General features: G+C 41.2%; 1 protein-coding gene across 1 annotated transcript in view; it reads left to right on the top strand.

Annotated features, from left to right (window-relative positions):
- The first annotated feature begins 587 nt into the window (after positions 1-587).
- tmem176 (transmembrane protein 176) overlaps positions 588-25,817 on the top strand; it is a 28,448-nt gene continuing 3,218 nt past the window's right edge. The window contains exons 1-6 of the mRNA XM_037690632.1: positions 588-652; positions 2,395-2,544; positions 8,875-8,985; positions 17,093-17,149; positions 19,721-19,858; positions 25,044-25,160. Coding sequence (XP_037546560.1) covers positions 2,419-2,544; positions 8,875-8,985; positions 17,093-17,149; positions 19,721-19,858; positions 25,044-25,160 — 549 coding nt within the window. The 5' untranslated portion in view covers positions 588-652; positions 2,395-2,418. The remainder of the gene's footprint in view (positions 653-2,394; positions 2,545-8,874; positions 8,986-17,092; positions 17,150-19,720; positions 19,859-25,043; positions 25,161-25,817) is intronic.

The raw sequence follows: 25,817 nt of genomic DNA, 5'->3' as shown, positions 1-25,817 counted from the left end.
CAACTGCCAGCACTAAGCTGCTAAACTGTCGAGTGAGGAACACAGATACCTCCACCTCCTTCACCTGTGCGCGTTTTCTGCGGAGGCAGCAAGCGACAGTGGAGATAACCAGGAAAACCTGGAGTGGAGTTTTAGTGGCTTGAGTGTTCTCATATTAATCAAGTGGAATGGATTCGTTCACGACGAAAGAGAAACTGCGCCGTCTGAACCGTTTTATAGTGGGGGGGTCCAAATGAACGTTTTTTTTAATGTGGGGGGACTTGTCCCCTTCACATATAATGGTTGCGACGCCTATGCCTCCTTGGAGAACCCAGTCCTCCCAGTTAGTTCTTTATTTGCCTGAGGACCTGTTAGATTTAGGGATTAGATCCGTTCTTTAACCGCGTCGACAAACAGCATGGACGAATTTTGTTGTTCTTGTTTACAAGCAACAAACAAACCACAGTAAATAAAAGCTTTACCTTGGGGGTAACAGAACGAAGTCGCACGGAGTGTTCAGCCAACAGCTCGGTGGAACCCGCAGAAGAAGTGGAGGAGGAGCTCCTCTGCGCTTTTAACGCAGCGCAATTACGCAACAGCCTGCTGGACACGCGCCAGCCCGGAGGACAACAAAACTCCTGCGGACACGTCAAGGAGCGATTCTTCACTCAAGGTAAGCTGGACTCTGTTTCCTGCTGCTCGTCAGCTGCTTTCTGACTCTAGTTAGTGGGAGCAGATTTGATGGGTGGGGTGGGTGGGGGCGCACAAATCTCAGCCAGTTATTGCGCAATGCGCGGCTGGTTTTGGTTTTGGGAAGATCAGATCCATACGAGCCTCTTCGGTTGGTTTTTATTTCCCGATCTTGTGTTTTAAGTTCTGTTCTTGCTTTCTTTAGCTCGAGCTATTTCTCTGATTATCTCTGACCCGTCATCAGTCAGGACCCCCCGCGGGTGATATGCATTCACAATTTATTTTGTTTTTACAGACAACCATTGTTAATATTTAACATCTAGAATTGTGGCAGCAAGTGTATCTATTTGAGTTAGTGTGTGTGTTAGACTGTGCAAAAGTCTTTAGTCACTCCTCATCATAGGCGTCGCAACCATTATATGTGAAGGGGACGTGTCCCCCCCACATTAAAAAAACTTTCATTTGGAACCCCCCCCCCCCCCCCTTTTTTTACTATAAAACAGTTCAGGCGGCGCAGTTTCTCTTTCGTCGTGAACAAATCCATTCCACTTGATTAATAGGAGAACACTCAAGTCACTAAAACTCCACTCCAGGTTTTCCTGGTTACCTCCACCGTCGCTTCCTGCCTCCGCAGAAAACGCGCACAGGTGGAGGTACCTGTGTTCCTCACTCGCCAGTTTAGCAGCTTAGTGCTGGCAGTTGTTGATGGGGGGGTTGATCATCAACATATATTCATGTTAGGAGGATGATTGAGAGGAGCTGCATCTGTAGCATCTTATCTCAGCAGTAACTGTGACGCTGCAGGTGGAAGAGACTCTGTGTGTTCAGGTGCATTAAAGTTGAAACATCTTTAAACCCCCACACCTTGTTGTCCTCAAGCTTCATGACAAACATCATTTAGATGAGGAGTGTTGAACACAAGTAAAAAAGTCCAGTGGTGATGGTTTTTATTTCTCTATAAACACAAATAGTGTCGACCTGACGCTCTGTGTTAAAGTGTATTAAAGTTAAAATGTCTTTAAACCCACAGATGAATTTACACAAACTTGGTGAGAAACATGTTTTAAATGTGTGGAATTAAAGGAAATCCAGGTGAAATGTTGCTTTTTTTGTACACTAGTGAACACCTTTTTTACGTGGGCGCACACGTGCATGCGCACACACCTACACACATCATCCCCCTCCCCCCCCCCCCCACACACACACATTACGGATGCTTCTGACGCCCTTGCTCCTCATATTGTTTTCCCATTGTTGGGGCTCGGGTCTGGTGTGATGTAAAAATGCACCAGCCACGGTCACCACATACGGTGGTCACAGAATATGGTGCAACACCGGCGACCTTCTCGCAGAGGCAGCAGCTCTGTCAACTGATCCACCTGTGCCGCCATTTTTATCCATCTATCAATTTATTTATTGTATTTGTGTTATTTCTGAAGTGTTTCTTAGTTTTTGTAAAAAAAATAACTTAGACAGTGATTTTTTTTTAATTAAAAGGAAAATATGTCCATTTAACAAATATCCTGGTTAATGCATGCAGATGACACGTTTGTTTAAACTGAGATACTCTGGTTCTTACAGAAGGTTTATTCAGGCATGTCAGACTTGCTGGACCAGTCAGGTGCTGCAGATGGCTCTCACGTAGTTCAGTAATACAGTAGAGAGACAGCTGGAAGTCTACAGATGTGGGCAAGTTGTCTGATAACTCTAATTGTACTACTGTAGGGGTTTTACAGTCTTCAGCAGGTGATGGCAGTGTCAGTGTCCAGGGATCTGACGGTTCAGGTGCTCCAAGATGTGAATGTTGTGAAGCTATCAGACAGACAAAAGGCACTGCGTGCTGCCATACAGAAAGGAGAGCCCAAGTGTTTGGGGGTGAGTTTACATTTCTTTTAATATTTTTAATGACTAAACCGTTGTGAACAATGATTTACAAACTAATTAAGTGGTGCTTCCAAAGAGCTGATGCCAATCTAGCCTTGAAATTATTCACAACAACGCTTCCTTTAATGAAATCCAGTTCTGATTTAAACAGTGCCAATTTACAAGAGAAGTCATCTCAGGGCAATGGACAAAAAAACACATCAAGGATAAAAAAAATTACAAATACAGAACAGGTAGAGTAAGTAAAGAAATGTGGTCAGTTAATTCAATTCAGTTTATTTATAAAGCGCCGAATCACAACAAAGTTGTCTCAGGGAACTTTACAGGAACATTCACATAAAAGTCTATTAGTAACGTTCTTTATCTAAGGAATCCAGCAGACAAGTTGAATCTTGGCTTCGTTGTAACCAGAGCCCTATAAAGAGATTGTTGCGACACTCCCATAGACTCCCACAGACTCCCACAGACTCCCATAGAAAGAATGGAATGCAGAAGTCACGTGGGTCATGCAGCAGCAAAGAGTTCCAAACAGCAGCGGTTCAGCATTGAACGTGGTTCATTCTCCGTGTTTTTCCGGTAAGTTGATGCAAATGCGACACTTTTTCTCCATTGTGAAGCGTTATCTGACTGTTCTGTACCACAATTTATCAACATTAATACTTCATGTCTCCAGTTTTAGTTAATGAAACATGTTAAATTGCTAGTTGTGTTTTAACTGCAGCTGCTCTGCAACATGACGGTTTAAACGGGTCTATTTCTAATTCAACGTTTTAAAATATCTATTACTGCTTAAATTTTGAAAGGTGGTCTTTTTTAAATTTATGGTAATTCCAGTTACTGAACTCAACATGAAAATATTTGACCTTTTTTCCTGAGATTCATTCAACCTTTATTTTTACAGTAAATCCCATTGAGCCTCGAGGACTCATTTACAAGAGAGACCTGATTTAACAAAGAATGATGACAACATGACAACAAGACTGACGTAATTTAGTTCAAGTTATAGATCATTTGTCAAAGACTGCAGCATAAATTGTGACATTATCATTAAAGAAAAACGTGATTGTGGAGATGAGTCAATGTTTTCATGTTTTCCAGGTAAACCAGAGGAGAATGACTTCATGAACTGAATGTTGCATTCAAAGTATCACAAAGGTACAAGATCTCATTTTCTGTCTTCTATTAATCAATAACAGCTGAATCAAGATGTTTGAATAAAATTACTTTAACACCATAACCTTCACAAAGTTGGTATTTACTGCAGGACTGTTCATTTACATTAGTTTTATATTATTAGTTTAGTGTTTGGTAATCATGGGTCAAGTTGAGATGAGACTCTTTCAAGACAGAACAAGAAATAAGAATTATTACAAGAATAAATCAGCATCAATAAACTGTAGGACAGTAACAAAACACTTATTAAACTATCACAGGTACATTGAGATGGAGCTGGACGTTCTTGTTCATGCCAGTTGTCTTCATCTGATCTTTTGTAAAAATATGTCAATTTATTTTCCATTAACATTTTTCTTCACAGGACTGAGTTAATTTTCTTGTCTGTGAGTTTCTTCTGTCCTGCTCATGTATTTTTTTTGTGTTCTAATTGTTCCCTGAGGTTGTTCATCTCTGTTCCCTGACTGCCTGTTGATCCATCCTCCTGGTCCTGTTGATCCATCCTCCTGGTCCTGTTGATCCATCCTCCTGGTCCTGTTGATCCTGGATCATCAGATCCTGACATGTCCCCGTCCTCTGAGGACACATTTTCATCTGTCCCTCATCTCACTCGCCTCATTTCTGTTTCTTCCTCAGTCTCTGAAATTACAACGTCACTGTTAGAATGAAGATTATTGTTCAATAAAAAATATGACATGTCTTATTTAACACTGTTCGTACCAAAGTTTAATTTAGAACATGTGTGATCACTGGTCAGGTCACCGGTCAGATCACTGGTCAGGTCACTGGTCAGATTACTGGTCAGATCACTGGTCAAGTCACTGGTCAGGTCACTGGTCAGGTCACTGGTCAGATCACTGGTCAGGTCACTGGTCAGGTCACTGGTCAGTGGAAGTTCTGCTGTTCTTCTCATTTGGTTCTGGTCCATGAACAACTGGTTGACCCTCCTTCAGTCTCACACGTCCTCACTGTGTCTCTGTGAACTGTCCTCACTGTGTCTCTGTCTCACTCGTCCTCACTGTGTCTCTGTGAACTGTCCTCTCTCTAAATGTGTCTGTAGAGTGACATTAGTTTATTTTCTTGCACATTTCTTTGACAGTTCAACATTTTGAGCCCTGATTGAAAATGTTTGTGCAGATTAAATTTACAGCTCTCACTTTGTGATGATGATGATGATGGTGCTCCTGCTGACTTCAGATGATGTCATTAATAAACAGTATAAATGGCAGTAAAAGTACTTTATTAAAGCTTGCTTTACATTTTACATATTTTATAATTGTTTGGAAATTTATTTTTGCACAGTTAACACTTATTTTGTCGTCTTATGATTTTAACTAGAAACAGTTTCATTTAAATTAACATTTTAATCAATGAATTACAGTTTTACAATAGTTGTCAGGCTACAATCAACTCAGTTATCAGGTACTTGGTTGACATAAAAAAAATGACAAATACAACAATTATATTCAGTCTCTCTTGTAAATGAGTCCTCGTGGCTCAATGGGACGAACCTGTTTAAATAAAGGTTGAATTAATATCTTCTATAGAAATCAAGAATTCATCCAGATGTTCTGAGGTAAGCTGGAGCAGATCTGATGCTGCATGGAGGACAAGGTGGAGCATTCTCATGCAGAGAACATCAGAAACAGCTTTATAACAGGTGTTACTCTGATCTTTTTTTAACATGTGTAACATTATAAAACACTGACATGGCTATATTGATCATTGTATTGCATAGACTTTTTTTTTCTAACAAATATGTGTATGCAGACTCGTTTCCTTCTAAAATTTAATGATAAATGTATCAGCCACAACTAAAAATGCTTTGATAAAATGCATAGTCAGTGAAATAATCAGTAATCAGTTTGTTACTGATCAATAATTACTGAAAGACACAGATAAAGTAAGAAAAGTCGATTTATGTGTTATGTTGCACCAGCAGCTGCTCAAACTGACTGACAGCGATGAACTGTTTGGAACTATTGAGAGCTGCATGAACCACGTGACCGCGTATCTGCGAGTTCAAAGAGTGTCGCAACTCTCTCTTCATAGGGCTCTGGTTGAAGTCTCCCATCCTGAGCAAGCACAGTGGCAACAGTGGAAAGGAAAAATTCCCTTTTAACAGGAAGAAACCTCCAGCAGAACCAGGATCAGGACAAGAGACCATCTGCTTTGACCAGCTGGTTGAGAGGACAGGAAGGAGAGACAAACGAACACAGAATGGTAGGTCCAGATATAGGTCCAGGTCCAGATATAGGTCCAGGTATAGGTCCAGGTCCAGATATAGGTGCAGGTATAGGTCCAGGTCCAGATATAGGTCCAGGTATAGGTCCAGGTCCAGGTATAGGTCCAGGTCCAGATATAGGTGCAGGTCCAGGTATAGGTCCAGGTCCAGATATAGGTCCAGGTCCAGATATAGGTCCAGGTATAGGTCCAGGTCCAGATATAGGTCCAGGTCCAGATATAGGTCCAGGTGTACCTGAAAGACAAAAAACCACATGTTAAGGATAGAAAAAATAATTACAAATACAAAACAGGTTGAGCAGAGTAAGTAAAGACAGTAGCAGAGTGAAAAATGTGGTCAGTTTGTCCTCCAGCAGTCTAAGCCTATAGCAGCAGAACTAAGGGACAGCTCAGGAAACCCAAGCCGACCCTAACTATAGGATTTATCAAAAAAGGAAAGTTTTAAGCCTAGTTTTAAAACTGGATAATGTGTCAGCCTCACGGACAGAGATTGGAAGTTGGTTCCACAAGAGAGGAGCCTGAGAACTGAAAGATCTTCCTCCCATTCTGTTTTTGTAAACTCTAGGAACCACAAGTAAACCTGCAGTCTGAGAGCAAAGTGCTCTGTTAGGAAAATATGGAACAATAAGATCTGTAATATAAGATGGAGCTAGGTTGTTGAGAACTTTGTAGGTTAGAAGTAAGATTTGAATTCTATTCTGGATTTGACAGGGAGGCAATGGAGAGAAACTAAAACTGGAGAGATATGATCTCTCCCAGTAACTCCAGTTAAGACTCTGGCAGCAGCATTTTGGATCAACTGAAGATGTTTTAAAGAAGTATTTGGACACCCAGATAATAAACCATTGCAATAGTCCAGTCTAGACGTGACAAATGCATGGACCAGTTTTTCTGCATCATCTTTAGATCAGATGTTTCTAATGTTAGTGATATTACGCAGTGGAAGAAGGAGGTTCTAGTAACGTTTTTAATGTGGGGGATAAAAGACATGTCCTGATCAAAAATAACACCAAGATTTTTAACATTAAAGCTGGAGGACAGATTAATGCGTCTAAGGAGGGAGAAAGACTGAAAAATTCATTCCTAAGGTGCTCAGGTCCAAAAACCAAAACCTCAGTCTTGTCTGTTCAACAGGAGAAAATTAAGGGTCATCCAGGTTTTTATGTCTTTAAGACATGCTTGTAGTCTAAGTAACTGATGGGATTCATTGGGTTTAATGGACAAATATAATTGTGTGTCATCAGCATAATGAAAATTTATCCCATGCTGTTTAATAATTTTACCTAATGGAAGCATATATAAAGTAAAGAGTATTGGCCCAAGCACTGAGCCCTGAGGAACCCCATGACTGACTTTGGTGTATGAAGAAGATTCATTATTTACATTTACAAAATGGAATCTATCAGATATTTATAGAATAGAACATAGAATATAGCTATAGAAGTTATCCGAATGGAAAGTCTTAAATATAAATGAGAGTAGACAGTGCCAGCCTCACAAAAAGAAACTATAAATTTGTTCCACAAGAGAGGAGTCTGAGAACTGGAAGCTCTTCATTCACTCTTCAAGCTGTCCTCCCATTTGACTTTTAGAAACTCTTTCTGTCTGTGCTTGTGTGTATATTGGAGTTGGGCTCTTGGACGAACAATCCTCAGTGATTGGAGTCCATCGGCCAAAATGGCAATATTTTTATTTTATTTTACCTTGTGTCATTTTCCTATTCAAGAGCCTCCAATTGGTTGAACAGTTCAAATCCAAACCCAAACACTGTCTTCATGCAATCTGTTTCATTTGTTTCCAGCAGTGAAACCTCTCACCAGCTCCAGCTGTGGTCAAACACCTGGCAGAGTGCTGAGTGTAGGACACCGCTGTTCTACACAAATCTGCATGTCTTATAAGCAAAAATTCTGTGAAACTAATTTTATAATATTCATAGGACAGAATTAAATAGTATTTTAAAGGAACATTTGTTTTAGGTAAAATGACGAGTCAGTGGCTGCAAAGTAAAAAAAGGGAAATCCCCCCCCCCCACCGCTCCCTCAGCCCTCTGCTCCACACATGTGGGCTGTGGTAGATCAGTGGTCTGTGTTCAGGAAGAGCATGCAGCAACTGCCAAATCTTCATCCAAGTTCACTCACAGTGGCGATCCTCGACAAAGGAAGCAGTTGAAAGAAAAAATAAAGAAATAAATAATAGAAGTAATAATAAGCAGCGGAACCCCATTTCCAGACTGTCAGTGCCAAAGTATTTGAATCTTTCATACTGGAAGTGACCAGTGAAACCAGTTGTTTAAGATAATAATATCACTGAGTTCAAATCAGCTTTTTACAGTTCCTTAAAGGCAAAACAGGTATGATTTTAACATGATGGACATTACTAACTGACTTTTCTATGTATGTGTGTGTTCCTGTTCAGTGCCCTGAGACAACTTTGTTGTGATTTGGTGCAATAGAAATAAATTGAATTGAATTGACATGTGACAACAACACACAATTTCCATTTGTGAAGTATCAATAATTTTTTTCTCTAACAAAAATAGTTACAGCAGTAATGCTGGTTACAGCTTCGCCCACCACCTTCGATGCCAGAGTTTTACACTGAGATCATCTTAGAGATGACAAGAAAATAAATGTCTCTAAACCTAATCTGTTGGTGCTATTCAAATGTTTTTATTTGTTTTGTCTTGATCTGACTCCCAGATTTTAGTGGAATGTCTACATGAATAATTATCTCAGTAACACAGTGCACATTTTATTTATGTTGGAAAATAGTATTTTTTCTTTCGTTATACCTGCTCTTGCACAGAATTTGCAGCTATTTAAGCAGTAGTGCCATTGTAGAGCTTTTCTTTCCAACTGCTTCCAAAGAAATGTGTGTGTGTTCTGGATGCTGTTGTGTGTGCAGGTGAGCCAGGTGATGTTGGGGCTGATGATCATATCCTACTCCATTCCTTTGCACTTCACTGAGCTTTCTGATGTGATCAGCCTCGGGGTTCCCTGGTGGACTGGACTAATGGTGAGTTTATGAAGCTTTCATGAAGGAGTGACAGTTTCTGAAAATACAGGAAGTCATCATTACCACTACGCAGCAACAACACAAAATATATACATACTGTACTTTGTTTGCTACTGTCTTCAGGCTAATAAGCCCTCAGAACTTCTGTCTAGATATCATGACACAGTTTGAACCTATGAATCAGACATAATGCCATGCAACATCTGAAATCCTTCTCTTGTTGTCTATAGACATCAGACCAACATGTTTCTTCAAAATGGTTTCACACTGTATGGCCTCAGAGACTCTACAGATCGTTAATAAGTTCCTGTTTCAGGAGTTTTCCGCAGCTCCTACATACTGCTGTAATCAAATTACTTCTCCAAAAGAAGTATCTGGACTCAGCACTGGTGAAAAATTACAGACTGGTAATAAATCTCTCATTTCTGGCTAAAACCATTGGCCAAAATGGTGTCTCAACAGTTCAATAACTTCTTGGCTGCCATCCTGTCAGTTCTCGATGCGTTTGGTAAAATGTCTGGATAGAAACTTAATCTTGACAAATGTAAGCCGTCATTATCCACTTCAGGTTTTTTTTTTTATATATATTTTGAGGTGTACATAACTGCCACAATGGTTGATCTTTTTTCCTCTCTCTTTAATTATTCAAATTAAACAGTTTTGAGCAATGTTCCCCCCTTAACCTTTCTGTGGCTGTTAGGGTTAATCAAACTGAATAACTTTCCACACACTTATATCTATTTTTAATATATTTAAATCTCTTTCTCCTTTGTCTTTTTTCTGTAGGGTCAATAGTCTGATTCTAGATTTTTTTAGAAAAAAAACCCCCCCAAAACACCCAGACTGGGTCATCAAGTTCTACAGAGGCCCTAAGAGCTGGGTGGAATGGCAGTACCAAACCTATTGAGTGACTGACACAAGAAGACTGAACCATTGGGTTCGATATGAGGAGAATGAATTGATCATTTCATGAGTGGATGTGGAAGTGAATTCTGCTCAGCTGGTAGCACTGAAAGCTTTACCTCACCTCTTCACTCTACTTCTAGTTATTGTACACTAAGAATGTTATAGGAGCTGCCTGTCTTAAAATCTGGGTTCAATTTGGACGCCATTTTGGCTGCAGACACACGCTGCTAGCAGGGGATCATATTTTACCACCATCTTTATTGGATAACACTTTTTCTTTATAAAAACTGCAGAGATTTGTGTTTGATGCACAGACTCTGCTGTGGCTGGCCATTCCAATGTGTCTCCAGTTCAGTTGGCTAGCGTTATTAACCACTGAGTGACGTGCGGTGAACTTTGTGGCGGTGAGGCACTGACTCATCTGGAACTGGATGCTCACATACATGAATCCAAAATAGAAGCTTATATTTCAATTTAGCCTTTTTTTGTCCTTCTAAAATGGCATCTAATTGTCGTTTAATCAACTCCATACGCTTCTCTTCATCCATCCATCCATTATCTTTACCCGCTTATTCCATTTTGGGTCACGGGGGTCGCCGGTGCCCATGTCCAGCAATCACTGTGCGAGGGGCGGGGTACACCCTGGACAGGTCTCCAGTCCATCACAGAGACACATAGAGACAAACGAGACAAACAACCATTCACTCTCTCACTCACACCTAGGGACAATTTAGAGTTATCAATCAGCCTAACATGCATGTTTTTGGTCTGTGGGAGGAAACCGGAGTACCCGGAGTGTAGATGAACAGATGCTCGGATATATTCATCATTTAACACGGATTCCTCATTTTTCTGGACTGAATAAAACGTGCATTGAATTTAAGGAAATGCAAACGTGAGACGTCATTTATATTTGACCCATCAAAATGAATGCGGTCATTTATTTACAGAATCAAAATTTAACATCAAACATTTACATTAATTTGGCAAATTATGAAAATAACAACATAAGCAATCAATCAGGAAAAATCATACGGCCATGATTTTTCCGTTGCTTCACCACAGACATTTATGAAACTGTACAATTATGATCTTTTACCCACACGGATGTGGATGAGCATTTTACACAGACATTTCTAAATATCTGGAAGTATATCTACTTGATAGAAAGTTTAAAGATGGGAAAGAAGTTTAGAGGGAGTAAAGATGGTATGGGAGGGGAAGTGTTCACCAGAATTGACACTCTCCGTCAGACCCCAGCTCTCCCCGGTACGCTTGGTAGGAAACTTGACTCGTTACCTCTCTGAAGTTAATCAGCAGATATGGAGCTCCGTTAACGCTACCTGTCCAGCGTCTCCTTAGTATGCTGTGAATCGTCAGAAGTAGTGGCGAGTGAAAATGTTATAATCCCATGGAACTCGGAAGAGCTCTGTTGTCATGTCAGGATCATCCCATCTCTCACAGAACTGGGCTTCTCTCACAGAACTGGTTGGACTGTGTATCCAGCAGAACTCCAACAGCACTCCATCAGAACTGAACAGAACTGTCCCAGAACTGTTCCAGCACCATCCCAGAGCTTCTAACAGAACTGTGTAGTTTACAGATCTCGAACAGAACCTTACAGACCAGGAAGTACTGACATTTTAAAGAGCTGTTTTCCGGTCCACTTTTGGGAGTATTCCCATTGGTCAGAACCGACCAGACGGGGTGTGTTTTGTGACGTAAGAGGTTAGAAGACAGCAAGAATTGTTATGGAAAGATCAGAAATGTTCTCACAGACAGAGAGAGTTTTGTTTTGGCGCGTTTCAGAAACAGGTGCCAAAAACCTCTATATTTATGTCTGAGAGGATTCTAAAAACATGCCAACAACTTGTTTTGCGTTTGACTCCAACCTTGGACCAACTTACACTTGCTCATTCAAAAGCAGAAATCAGAAAAGGCATAATTACTCTGTAACAGCTTTGACATGAGTTCTAACTTTGCGTGAGAAAAAATCATTACACAGTTAATAAAATTGATTAGTTCACTGCAACATCTAAAATGGTTTGAACTAAGACACTTTGATTATCAACATTTGTAAAATAGTAATGATAATAAAACAGAGAGTGTTCTTTTCACTTGAATCTTCAGAGAGAAAGTCTCAGGATGGGTGAACCTGTATTTCTGGATTCAAATCAATGAAATGACAGTTCCTGTCCCACAAGGTTCTTAAGGTCAAGATTTTTGACCTTAGACTTAGTTTTTGACATGGGCCTAGTCCACTACAGGAGAAAACCCACGCATGCACGGAGAGAACATGCAAACTCCACCCAGAAAGGCCCCTGGACCGGGATTTGAACCAGGGACCTGCTCGCTGAGAGGCAGCAGCTCTACCAGTTGCGCCACCGTGCTGCCCCATACGCTTCTCTTTTTAAATAAATTTTAAAAACATATATTATCTTACCTTTATTTTAAGATACTGTAAATAAGTTTGGAAAAACTATGACGAGTTTAGAAAAATCCTTTAGTTTTGAGATACGATCTTCCCTTGTTTTGGTGTGTGTTGGGGGAGAAGCACTAAGAAGAAGGACATCCTAAGGCTGAATCGGCTTAATAAGAAGGAAGGCTCTGTGGTGGGACTGGGCCTTGACTCTGTGGAGAAGGTAGTGGAGCAGAGGACGTGCTCCAAGATCAGGATGAACATGTCCAGTCAGGGCCATCCCTTGAACGTGATCTTCTCTCATCAGTGAAGTTCATTGACCACCAGATTCTTTTCGATGAGGTGCTCTACTCAGAGACTAAAGAGCTCGTTTGTCCCTTGTGCCGTTAGGTTGTATAATTCAGCCACTCCTGGCAGGAACAAGAGAAGCTAGCTGGTTATGTCCTCAACATAGTTGTTGCTTGATTTTCTCTTAGCGTTGTTTTTATTTATTGATTGGTCTTTTTTAATACTTCATTTTTTTTATCTGGTGGGTCTTTATCTTTATTAGAGAGATCTTCAACTCACACCTCCGGGAGAGCTTTAACTGCATCCCAGCTGAGGTGGGGGGCATTGAGTCTGAGTGGGCCATGTTCCGCACCTCGATTGTTGAGGTAGCTGCCTTGAGCTGTGGCTGCAAGGTTGTCGGTGCTTCTCGCGGTGGTCACCCACGAACTCGGTGGTGGACACCTCGGGTTAGGGAGGCTGTCAAGCTGAAGAAGGAGTCCTACCGGGCCTTGTTGGGCAGTGGGACTCTGGAGGCAGCTGAGGAGTACCGGAGGGCCAAGCGGTGTGCAGCGTTGGCTGTTGCTGAGGCAAAAGCTCGGATGTGGGAGGAGTTCGGTGAGACCTTGGATAGAGACTCTCGGTCGGCTCCGAGGAGATTCTGGCAAACCATCAGGCGGCTGAGGAGGGGAAAGCAGCACTTTACTAACAAACTGGTTGAAAACAACAAAGTCCATGCTCAATAATCCAGGTATACAATCCAACATTTTTCAGTCAGGTCATCTGGACAGTTTCTTTTTTCTTTTGTGCTGAAACTTTTCGCCTTCCATCCGTCAACAAGGAAGAGGGCCAGCAATGGAGGAGGCAAAAGGGGGTGCACCAAACAGACCTTCTTAGCACCAACATAACTGGTTTGTTCCACTTCGGAGTAAGCTGTTGGGGGAAGAATCAGTTTTGTGTTGTGTGTTTCCTTGATTGATGAAGCCTTCTGGATCAAAGGTGAAATGTTTCAGCACAAAAAAAAAAAAACTGTCCAGATGACCCGACTGAAAAATGTTGGATCTCTCAGGAATATTTCCCTCGAACATGTTTAAAGAAGAGATACATTCTTTAGTTCAACTTTATTCTAACCCACAGATGTACAAATAACAAAACAAGAATTAAACTTTAAAGCAAAGCTAAAAAAAATCTGTATACAAGAAACAAAACCACACGTCTAAATTGAACAATAAAAGTAGACACAATGAGTGCAAATACATCAAATGATGAAGAAAACCCGTAAAATTTTAAATATAGATGTTTTTGTAGAATCTGGTTCATCAGAGATTTAATGGTGAACTAAAGTTCATTAAAAGCTCATTAGCAGGACATATTTATATATTGTTTAATTTGATCCTTTTAATAAAGTGTATTCTTTTTAATTTACCAGAAACTTGAAAATAGATTCTCACCCTGTACCGATGAGAGTTCTGTGATGAAGTTAAACTCAAAGCTGCTCCTCAGATAAATAATGTTAAATTATTATTTTTATACATGAATGTTTCTGTTCAGTGTCCTAAGACGACCTGTTGTGACTTGGTGCTGTATAAATAAACTGAATTGAGTTGAATTGTTTCAGGGTCGGGCCGCACGGTGGCGCAACTGGTAGAGCAGCTGCCTCTCATCGAGAAGGTTGCCGGTTCAAATCCCAGTCCGGGGGCCTTTCTGTGTGGAGTTTGCATGTTCTCTCCGTGCATGTGTGGGTTTTCTCCGGGTTCTCCGGTTTCCTCCCAAAGACCAAAAACATGCATGTTAGGCTGATTGGTGACTCTAAACTGTCCCTAGGTGTGAGTGAGAGAGTGAATGGTTGTTTGTCTCATTTGTCTCTATGTGTCCCTGTGATGTACTGGAGACATGTCCAGGGTGTCCCCGCACAGTGATTGCTGGACATGGGCACTGGCGATCCCCGTGACCCAAAAATGGAAGAAGCGGGTAAAAGTTTTTGAACTCTGAACCCGCCCACTAGAACCACTACACTAGAGTGTAACGGAAAACCAGCTGAACCATGCTGTACCGTGCTGAACTGGTACTAATGGAAAAGCGGCGATAGACCATCTGCCTTTAAGCTTCCTCTAGCCATTTCTATATCACAGATGAAGCCGGCCACTTCCCGCTCATTTGAGCCTTCAGAAAGGAAGCGGGCAGAGCAGAACCAAAAGTGGCATGGAGCAGAACTCTGCAGGGCTGAAGCAGAGTGCAACGCCTTAAATGTGTCAGACGTCTCCCTCCAGTCATTTACTGGACATAATGAATTAACTCTCTTCAGCAATCCTCTGTGTGGTTAACTATTGTTTAAAACTAACGACACTGTGTGCCATCATCAATATCCCCCCAGTAATCAAACTGGTTGTTGTTGTTTGATCCCTCCAGTGGGCAGATGGCTCAGTGGTAGGGTGTCTCCGGCCCCCCTCGCTGCCTCAGTGTGTCTTCTGAATAGACCAAGGCGGCCAGAACACGTCAGTCCTGGACTGAGGCGCCTCATATACACACTCGTGCTTTGTTAACTTGGCAAATGTTTAAAACTTAGTGCTTGTTAACATTAACGTTGTTCGATTTTTCTACCTGAATTGTTGAGCATGAGTCAAGATGTCCTGTGTTTGTCATACATTATGCATCTTTGGTTTGGGAGCTTTAAGGCAGCCATCATCTCAGCAAACATCTCTGGGCATGTGACACTTTCACATGCGACACCTCATCCATTTCAGTTAAATGATGTATTATTTCAGTATTTGTTGTGAAATAAAATCTGTTTTAGAGCCATGAAAACAAACTTACAGTGAATATTGTGCCTGCAGTGTTGAAATGGGTTGGCAGTTTAGGCACCGTGCTTGTAGAATGTATTTTTCTTTGCTCTGGTTCCTTGTTTGAGGTCACGACGTGCTGCAGCAGCACTTTCGGTTCCCTTTAAATAACAGTTTGTTGCCCACATCCCTTGTCTTTGTGCCATTATGCATTCGGCTTCTTTTTCCTCCACGAGTTTTGATTATCAGACTACTGCTTCAAAAGTAACATTAAGTATTTGTAAAAAATAATCTGTATGCCTTTTTATATAACTGTCCGTTGTTGTCATCTTTCTTTGTTGAAATCAGGTCTTTTTTGTAAATGAGTCCTCGAGGCTCAATGGGATTAACCTGTAAAATAAAGGTTGAATTAAAAAAGTATGATCTCATGCAATATTGCAACACTACAAACAATCACATAACCTGTTAGAGTTTGGGGTTTGTGTTATGAATGACCCTCAGCTGCTGCTACAGCAAACTTTAGCTCAGAGTCTGTAAAAATCGCTGAGGTTTAGCTATTTTTGGCGGGTTAATGTTAATTTATTGTGGTGGCCGTCTTGTAGTGTGTTTACTCCAGAAGTTAATCAGTTAATGTAGGCCAAAGAATTATCCTTTAGCTGTTAACATTTGCTGAAATGAGGTTTTATTTTTGGTCAACTGTAACGGACGTGATAGTTCAAAAGCAGATTCAGCATTCTCTCAATTGTTTTCCTGTTTTTTAAATTTCCGTCAGTTTCTTTTGTAATCTAACTACTTCTGCACATGCTGTACTTTTTTAACCATTCAGATACAGAAATGCTCTGAGCTCTGGTCAGTTCTTTCAAACACATTGTTCTCTGAAATCTACAGTGGTGTACGCAGTCAATTTTGTTTTCTTATTTATGATTTAGCTACAATTTAGCTCATTTTAGCTTTTAGCTACTATTTTGTTTATTTAAGGATTTAGCTACAATTTGAATACCTTTAGCTTTTTGCTATTGTGTAGCAATTTTTAGTTTGATCCATAGTATTTTGTCAACAACTTGTATTTATTATTTCACTCATTTTTGCTTATAGCTACTGTTTATTTTAGCCACTCTTCTGCTTGTTTTAGTGTTTTGCTTGTTTAACCTAGTGTTATATTTGTTTTATTTATTTATTTATTTATTTATTAACCTTTATTTAACTAGACAAATCCCACTGAGATCACAGATCTCTTTTGCAAGGGAGGCCTGGGCCTGAAGGCAGACCAACATGCAGGTTTTTGGGACATGGGGGAGGAAACTGGAGTACCCGGAGAAAACCCACGCAGCACGGAGAGAACATGTAGACTCCACACAGAAAGACCCCGGTCCAACCGGGGATTGAACCCAGGATCTTCTTGCTGTGAGGCAGCAGTGCTAACCACTGCGTCATCGCGCTGCCAAACTTTTAACTTCAGTTACTCAGTTTCAGCTTCTTAAACACATTTCAGGAAAGTTATTTAGCACTCGGCATTCATCGATCTTCACAGAAAATCTAAACCTTTTCTCAAACTGCTTTGATTGTTTTGACAGCGGTAACTGCTGGGTGGTCATCTGGTAATCCTGAGGCTGCAGGCTGCATCAAAAATGATAAAAATAATGAGATAAAATAATTGTATTTTGATCATTAATCAAATGTGTTGATTTGCTGAGTAGATAAAACTTCTTTTGTTGCCTTCTCTGTTTTGTGTCTTCAGTTCATCATAGCCGGAGTGATTGCCATCATCCTGGAGAAAGAGTGCACCATTAAGATTGTGAGTATGCTCCAAGCGCACTCCTCAGCAGATATTTACCATCAAATTCAAATGTGTCTCATTTATTGTGTGAATATTCGTCAGCTTTCCAGCTTAAAGCTTCTTCTGTATATTTTGCAAGCAGCTTTTCAGCATACTTTCTGGTAGTTGACCATTAGTTTATTAAACACTTGGCTCAACCTGAAAAATATGTTTTCTTATTGTATACTTTGATTTAATTAATAAAATAAAATAAAAAAAACACAGTAATCCCTCGTTTATCGCAGGAGTTCTGTACCCTGAAGCCCCGCGATAAGTGAAAAACCACACAGTAGTCCAAGTTCAAGTACAATAAACTTTATATTAAGGCTTTGGAAACCCTTCCCACACTCTTGGAATGTTCTAGACTCTTAAACCTATGTCATTTTAACAACATGTGTACTAAATTTTACTTACTAGCTCTGCAGAACAGCAACAGCTCTGGTTCCGGTCCAACTCTGGGTTTTTTCCAACTCCGTTCGTTTCTGCAGACGCTCCTGCAGCGATGAAGCCCACAGTCAGTCCTCTGAACTCTGAAACCTACTCGTTTTAACAACATACAGTACTTATATGTACAGGAGCTGCAAAATTATACTTACCAGGCTCTGCAGTACAGGAGGGGCTCGGTTCCGGTCCGACCCGATAGATGAAAAAAGTCCCGGTACAGCATGACTAAAGCCCACTGCTCCGTCCAGCTTGATGTGCACGTGCTGCTGCCCAGTATTTAATCCACCACCTCTGGCCCGGTCCGGACCAGCACCGCACGACCAGAACCTGAGTGAACCCTGCAGCCATCTGTCGTCTGTAGCTCCCAGGGTCCGGGTCACACTGATTCTGGATCAGGTGCAGCCCAGCTACTCACAGTGAAGCAACAACTTGAAGGACGAGTTCAGCTTCAGGATTATTTGAGACTTTCCTGCCAGTCCTGTGAGCAGCAGAACTTACAGAACTTCTGACTTCGCTGCCCATTTGCAGCAAGCAGTGGTTGAAAGAGCAGTGTTGACTTCTGGGAAGTGAATTGATGGCTTCTGGGTAACGTAGTTCTTTAGACTGGAAAAACAGTGATGACTTAATGAAAGAAAACTACAAAATGGCGGTGCATTTTTAAATTTTGTTTTAAATACTATACATGTACAGTACTTAAAAAAAAACCCGCAATAGAGCGAGTCTGCTATAAACAAACTGCAAAGTAGCGAGGGACTACTGTATATATATATATATATATATATTTTTTTTTTTTTTTTTATTCAGTCCAAAAAGTGTTTTCGGAAATCATTATCATACTTGCTCTAGATTTTTCTGTATTGCTCATTTTAGCTACTGTTTTGCTGATTTTTGCTTTTAGCAATGATCTTTTTAAATAAGAATTAATATTACTGAGCACAATTTAGCTACATTAAGTTTTTCACCACTGTTTGGTTCATTTTAGGCTTTAGCTGTTGTTATGTATCATCTTCTCTGTTTCTTTTCTTCCTGAAATCCTACAATGTACTTATCCTTACTGCCACCTGTTTTCTGCTGGGAGGAACCAGCTGTAGCCATTTAGCTCGCACAAAACCCTCCAAAATCAAGGTTCTTCGTTTCTTTTAAAGAGGTTTGCCACATTGTAAAAAGCCTTAGTGAAACAAATCTAACGACAAGTCCAAAACCAGAAAAACACATACAGGATTAGTCTTGACGGCTGAGTCCACCAGCAGTTGCATAATCTTGATTTGGACAGCTGAGGAGTTATTCTGATCTTCACATGGAAGATAGCAAGTAGAGACGTTTGCAAACGAGCCTGAATGTTTGAACGTCTCTTTACAACAATTATTAAGAACCAAGTTGCAGACTGTAAAGAGCTGTTAATAGTTTTACTTCTTTCCTCATAATTTTTTCATATTTCTCCTCAGTCACAGAGACAAATTGTCCTCCTTCTCTTTTTCACTGAGACAAAGAACATGCAAAGGCTGAGAAGTGCAGCAGCTCAGGAGGGGCTTGACAAAACACGGTATGGCCGTGATGACATACGTCAGCACATATGCCGTATGTGATGAGGTCACTGTCTTTCAAAATTGAACGTCTCTATGAATCAAACGGATCTTCAAGATCCAGTTCCCTTAAAGAGCCTTATATCCATCTCTAATAGCGAGAAGGTGAAGTGTACAGCAGGGACGCTTAAAAAAGGGGACACACCCCTGCACACACCCCTGCGACTGCTCTGTCAGTGACAGAATTGGTGATATTGCAGCTTCCGTAATTGGTCACCCCTGAAGGCACTTCCCATAGTGAGATATAAAGCAATGTTTGACAGTAAACATCTATCCATCATCTTTACCCGCTTCTTCCTTTCTCGGTTGAGGTGGTCACTGGTGCTCATGTCCAGCAGTCACTGTGCGAGAGGCAGGGGACACCTGGGCAGGTCTCCAGTCCATCACAGGGACACATGGAGACAAACAACCATTCATACTCACACTTAAGGGACAATATTCCAAATATGATAAAGGTGTGATGCACGTATCACAGCTAACAAACTTCTGAAGCCTGTAATGACAGAGGGAATGTGTTTTTCAGGTGTGGATGTGTTTGATGACGAGCATGATCTCTGCAGTTTTGTCGGTAGCTGCTGTGATCATCTACGCTGTGGACCTGGACAATTATAAGACCTGTGAGGAGACGAATGCAGAATGTGATGACGAATACTACTCCATGGTTGGTGGCAGCTTCTTGTTATGTCTCTGAGTCAAGTTTTTTTTTGGTGTTATGTATTTTTGTTTATGTTGTTCTTGTTAGTGTTATGTACCTTTTTGTTGTCTTCTACTACATTTTATGTTTTAATATTATTGCTCTGCCTCTGAAGGCTAAGGTGAGATATATCTGTTATTAGTCTGTACTGTGAACAAAACATCTCATAAATCATTGAACAGGTTTTTTTGAAACATTCAGAAGTAATCCCCTGATGCATGCTCAATAATCCAGGTAGAAAAATCTAAAAAAGTTAAATCTGGTCCTCTGGACATTCAAAAACCAAAACAAAGCAAAACAACAAAAAAAATGTAGAAACATTTCGTCTCTCATCCGAGAGACTTCCTCAGTCTGAGGTGCTGTATTCAGCTCAGTCTCTTAAATAGCACCTTCTCAGGGTGGATCAACCAGTTTGCTGCTGACAACCAAAACCAGCTGATCACATGCTCAAGAAGGACCATCAGCCTAACAATGGATCATTAGCACCTGATGGCTGTTTACTATTCACAGAGGGCTGAGTGATACTAGCAATCACAGCATTGTAAGAGGGGGACAGTTGAACCCGGAGGCTCCACCCCTGTTTAATGATGGACGGTTTCTTTTCACAAAGATGGCCTCCTTTACTCCTCTCTCAAACCATCGTTCCTCTCTGTCCAGGATGTGAACATCTTCATCCTTGAAAGAGTGACCGCTGGCCTGGAGATGAGTGTAGACCGCAGAGTCCTGGCCTGATGATGTTGATCTTCTGTGCTGGTCCATCCTTTTGGCCAGTGGCTGTTTTGTTTCCCCGATGTAAGACTGATCACAGCCCTCCTGACACTGAACAACATACACAATATTACTCTGTTTGTGCCGGGGGACTGGATCTTTGGGATGAACCAGTCTTTAATGTATTTTGGGGTTTAAAAGCCACTGGGACGTTATGTTTAGAAAATAAACGTCTCAGTTTCTCTGATACCCCCTCAACATACGGAATGACCACTGGTCTGGGTCTGGGTTCCTCCTTTTCACCTGATGGCTGACTGGAGTCCTCTTTGGGTTTCTTCTCTGCTTTCAGGAAGGCCCAGTTAGGATATCCACATTGCTCTAGAGCCTGTCTTGTGTGGGATTTCTCCTTCTGCCTGGCTCCTGAGCTAGTGGGGACGCTGTCTGCTCTGTGGTACAGAGTCCTGATGACTCCTAACTTGTGCTCCAAAGGGTGATGGGAGTCAAACTGCAAATACTGGTCTGTGTGGGTGGGTTTGCGGTACACCTCAGTTTGCAAATGTCCTCTATCAGAGACTGAGACCTCACAGTCCAAGAAAGCCAACCTGCCATTTTTTGCATCTTCTCGTGTGAACTTGATGTATTTATCCACAGAGTTGATGTGGTCAGTAAAATGTTGGACTTCCTGAGATTTAATTTTAACCCAGGTGTCGTCAACATACCTGAACCAATGACTTGGTGGTGTCCCTGAAAAGGACGTCAAGGCTCTCTTTTCTACCTCCTCCATGTACAGGTTGGCAACAATAGGAGAAACTGGAGACCCCATAGCACACCCATGTTTCTGCCTATAATATTGCTCCCCATATGTGAAGTAGGTTGACTGCAGGCACAGTTTCAAGAGTTGACACAGTTGTTCTGTGGAAAGCGTGGTCCTGCTGCTCAGAGTGGTGTCTGATTTTAATCTTAAACTGACCACCTCTACTGCATCATCAACAGGAATGCATGTAAAGAGTGATGTGACATCAAAAGAGACCATTGTTTCATCAGTCTCCATGATGACATCCCTCACCTTATCCACAAAGTCCATGGTGTTCTGTATGTGGTGTTCTGAGCTGCCAACTAAAGGGATGAGTACAGACGCCAGATATTTGGAAACATTGTAAGTGACAGAGTTAATCATGCTAACGATTGGTCTTAAAGGTACACCCTGTTTGTGGATTTTAGGTAAACCATACAGACTAGGTGTGGCCTCCCCTGCGTACAGTCTGTGGTACAGAAAACGGTCAATAGCCTTGTCCTGCTCCAACATTTTCAGGCAATCTATCAACTTCTTCTTGTAACCACTTCCTGGATCTCTTTTCAGAGGTTCATAAGTGGTTAAGTCACTAAGGAGTGTCATAACTTTCTCATGATAGTCTTTCTGGTTCAAAATCACTGTGCACCTTCCTTTGTCTGCTGGGAGAATGATGATGTTTTTGTCCTTGCTAAGAGTGGTGAGTGCATCCCTCTCCTCTCTACTGATGTTGGAAGGTGGTGGTTTGGCATTGCTGAGGCAGGATGAAACTTTGACTCTGAGCTGTTCTGCTTCAGCCTCTTTCATTTTGTTGTTGCGGATGGCTGATTCTGTGGCTGTGATCATCTCCACCAGAGGAATTCTACTTGGTGCAACCGCAAAGTTCAGTCCCCTGGCAAGAATCTCTGTCTCCGGCTGGGTGAGCTGTCTGTCAGATAAATTCTTCACCCACTTTTCTGTCTCCCTGGCATGTAATTGACTACTGGCGTGTTGTCCTACACTGAATGTGTTGTTATTGGAATAGTGATGGTGTTGATGAGTTGTCAGTAAGTTAAACTTGTTTTGTTGTCGAGTCTTGGACTGACTTGAGTCTTGGATCAGGCACGCTTAGCACAGCATGTCAAGTCATGTCATGTCAAGTTCAGTTCATGGAAAATGGGAGTTAAAAATAATACATGTTGCATTTATGTTTTTGTTCAGTGCAAGTAAAGTAGTAGGTTGTTCTTTGGTTGTTGTTTGTTTGTTTTCTTTGCTTGTCAGAGGTAGTGCACCAGGTGCACCAGGTGGTGGCCAGTGCTGACCTTGGCGACCATAGATTGCTCTTAAGCCACCTCGCCGGTCATCACAATCATTTCAGGAAACTTTGCTTTAAAGCAAAACTAGAAAACATCTTCCTCAAATGATCGAGGTCCCTGATTTACAGTTGCAGATGTAGATATACATTCAGTGATTACTTTCTAAGAATTTCATTAAATTCCTACCAGTGTTGCAAGAGATATTTTGCTAACATATAAACAGGGTTGACAGGGTTGAAGTTTTGAGCAAAGATGGCACACAATTTGTTATCTTAGAGTATGTTTTGAGGATGTCTCCTAGCTAACGCTAACGCTACTGGAGTGTTGTCCTACACTGAATGTGTTGTTATTGGAATAGTGATGGTGTTGATGAGTTATCACGCACAAAATTTTAGTTTTTTTTTTTTTTTTGTCGTAAAACTGACTGAGTTGCCATTTTTGCGTTTGCTAATGTGGATTAACTGTAGCAGCCACACTAACTTGGGTCAGTTGTCAATCATAGTCAACAATTACTTCCTGACGGTTTCATTTTAATCCATCCAGTGGTTCACAAGTTATTTTGCTAACAGACAGACAAATACAAACAGGCATGGGCAAAAATAAAATTGCCTTTTACATTTGAACAGTGATCAACAACAAGGTCAACATGCTGGTAGTTAAAACCAGGTCTAACGTACAGAGACAACGAGTAGTAAGTCAAGACAAGTCAAAGTTGATTTAAATAGCACGTTTACCACAACGTCAGCTGACCAAAGTGCTTCACAGTAATTACAACTTCATAGATAAAAATATGATAAAAGAAATAAAATTGAGTTTAATAAAAATAAAAGTATGATAAAAATGTGCTTTAAAATACCAATAAAATAATAATACAAATAAAACCAAGACATACTTTATTTCAGTTGCTGCAATTTCCCCAAAGCTCGAATCAGTCAGGTACTAATTTGAAGTTGAAGTGAAGTTAAAGGCCAGGGAGAACAGATGTGTTTTCAGTCTGGACTTAAACTGGTCTACTGACTGGGAGAGGGAGGCTGTTCCACAGTCTGGGTGCTGCCACAGAGGCGGCTCTGTCACCTCTAGTCTTCAGCCTCGCTGTAGAGACTGCAGCCAGCAAGAGCTGGTCGGCTGACCTCAGGGCTCTGGATGGAGTGTAGGGCTGCAGCAGCTCACTTAGGTAAGATGGGCCCATGGAGTTTAAACACTTAAAAACAATCAATAAAACTTTAAATTTCACCCGAAAAGCAACAGGGAGCCAGTGAAGGGAGTGTAAAACGGGGGTAATAGATCCACGCCTCCTTGTGTTCGTCAACAGATGGGCTGCAGCGTTTTGGACGCTCTGCAATCGCTGCTGGGAGCTCTGGTCCAACCCTGAATACAAAGAATTACAATTATCCGAACATGATGTAATAAATGCGTGGATAGCTCTCTCTAGATCAGGCCGAGGAAGGTAAGATTTTATGTTTGCAAGGGTCCTCAGCTGGAAGAAACTGGCTTTGACAACAGTGCTAACATGCTTATCAAATTTAAACAGAGGATCAACCATCACGCCCAGACTTTTTACAAACGGACGACAGAAGGAGGACAAAGCACCAACCACACTGTCATGCCCAAGCAGGGGATTGCATTGACTGAACACCAGAATCTGCTTTTTCCTTATTCAGGTTCAGAATATTTGCTCTCAACTACGCCTGTACGTCCCTAAGACTAACCTGTAACATGTGTACAGCAGACTGGCTGTCATTTGTAGTTACAGGTAGATAGATTTGAATATCATCTGCAAAACAATGAAAAGAGGCTCTGTGCTTTTTAAAGATAAAACCCAGAGACAGCAAGTACAAGGCAAAAAGAACAGACACTAATATTGACCCCTGGGGCACCCCATATTTCAGAGGAGACACATAGGAGGAATGCTGTCCTAGATTTACAGAAACACTCTTATTTCAAAGATGGGATCGAAACCAACTTAAAGCTGTACCTTGAATCCCAACAAGTGACTAAAACAAAGCCTAAACCAATACTAAGACATGAGTGGCACTAATCCAACGATTTAACTAACATCAGGAAAACAAGAATAACCTAGACTATCACCAAAAACAAGCACAGAAAATAAATCTAACCAAAGCGCAGAAGTTACTTTGTAACAAAGTTGCAAGTCAAATCATGACACATTGAAAAAACTAAACCCAGATGAGAAGGTCAAAGAAACGGAAGCCATAGGCGCCATCCATCAGTGGGAGAACAGGGGTCACGTTACCTCGACTGAAAGGCAGGAAATCATTTAGAGAATGTTTCATGGTGGATAAATGTGTTTTATGTGTCCTGCAACATCTGTTTGTATTTTCTTCATCTTTTTAAACAGAGACTGAGCAAAGGAATAAAGTCGTCCCTCCTCATCTTCACTCTGGCCCAGACAGCCATCTCTGTTGTCATCTGCTTCCTTCTCCTCAGACAGAGGCACTTCTTTAAACGATATGCTGTAAGAAAGTGTTTTTATTTGGAAAAGCTGTTTCATCCATCCTTCTACAGATACACCAGTACCACTTTTTGTTTCAAACTGAGTACAAACCAAGTGCTTGTATTTGAGTACTTGCCTATAGATCAAGTTAAGACTAACAAGTTATATTAAATGTATTTAATTACTTTGAAAGTGTGTTTAAAAATCAGAGGATCATGTTCATCATCATGTTAACTCATCAAACTGACAAGACAGCAGCACTTTTCCATAAGTGCCTGCAGGTGAGCGGTAAAATCTTTATTCCCAGGTTCTTGTTCTGCTTAAGAAAGACTGTGGTCTGTAGAAGGTGCTATTTCAGCATGTCTGCACATGTTGAGCTGTCTCAGATATATTTAAGGTGGAAGAAAGCTGTCACAATGTTCAATGTTCAAATGTCCAACAATTTTAAATTTGACTGCCACAGCCTCAGCCACACTACTCAAATGGTGGGTGGGTGATCATGGATGGATGGGTGGGTGGGTGGTTGGGTGGATGGTTGGATGGATGGGTGGGTGGATGGTTGGATGGATGGATGGATGTGTGAATGGATGGATGGATGGATGGATGAGTGGATGGATGGATGGATGGATGGATGGATGGATGGATGGATGGATGAATGGGTGGGTGGATGGATGGATG

This window comes from Nematolebias whitei, chromosome 16, assembly GCF_014905685.2.
Source record: "Nematolebias whitei isolate Nwh7 chromosome 16, NemWhi1, whole genome shotgun sequence".
Classification (NCBI taxonomy): Eukaryota; Metazoa; Chordata; class Actinopteri; order Cyprinodontiformes; family Rivulidae; genus Nematolebias; species Nematolebias whitei.
This window is presented reverse-complemented; position numbering and strand designations above follow the sequence as displayed.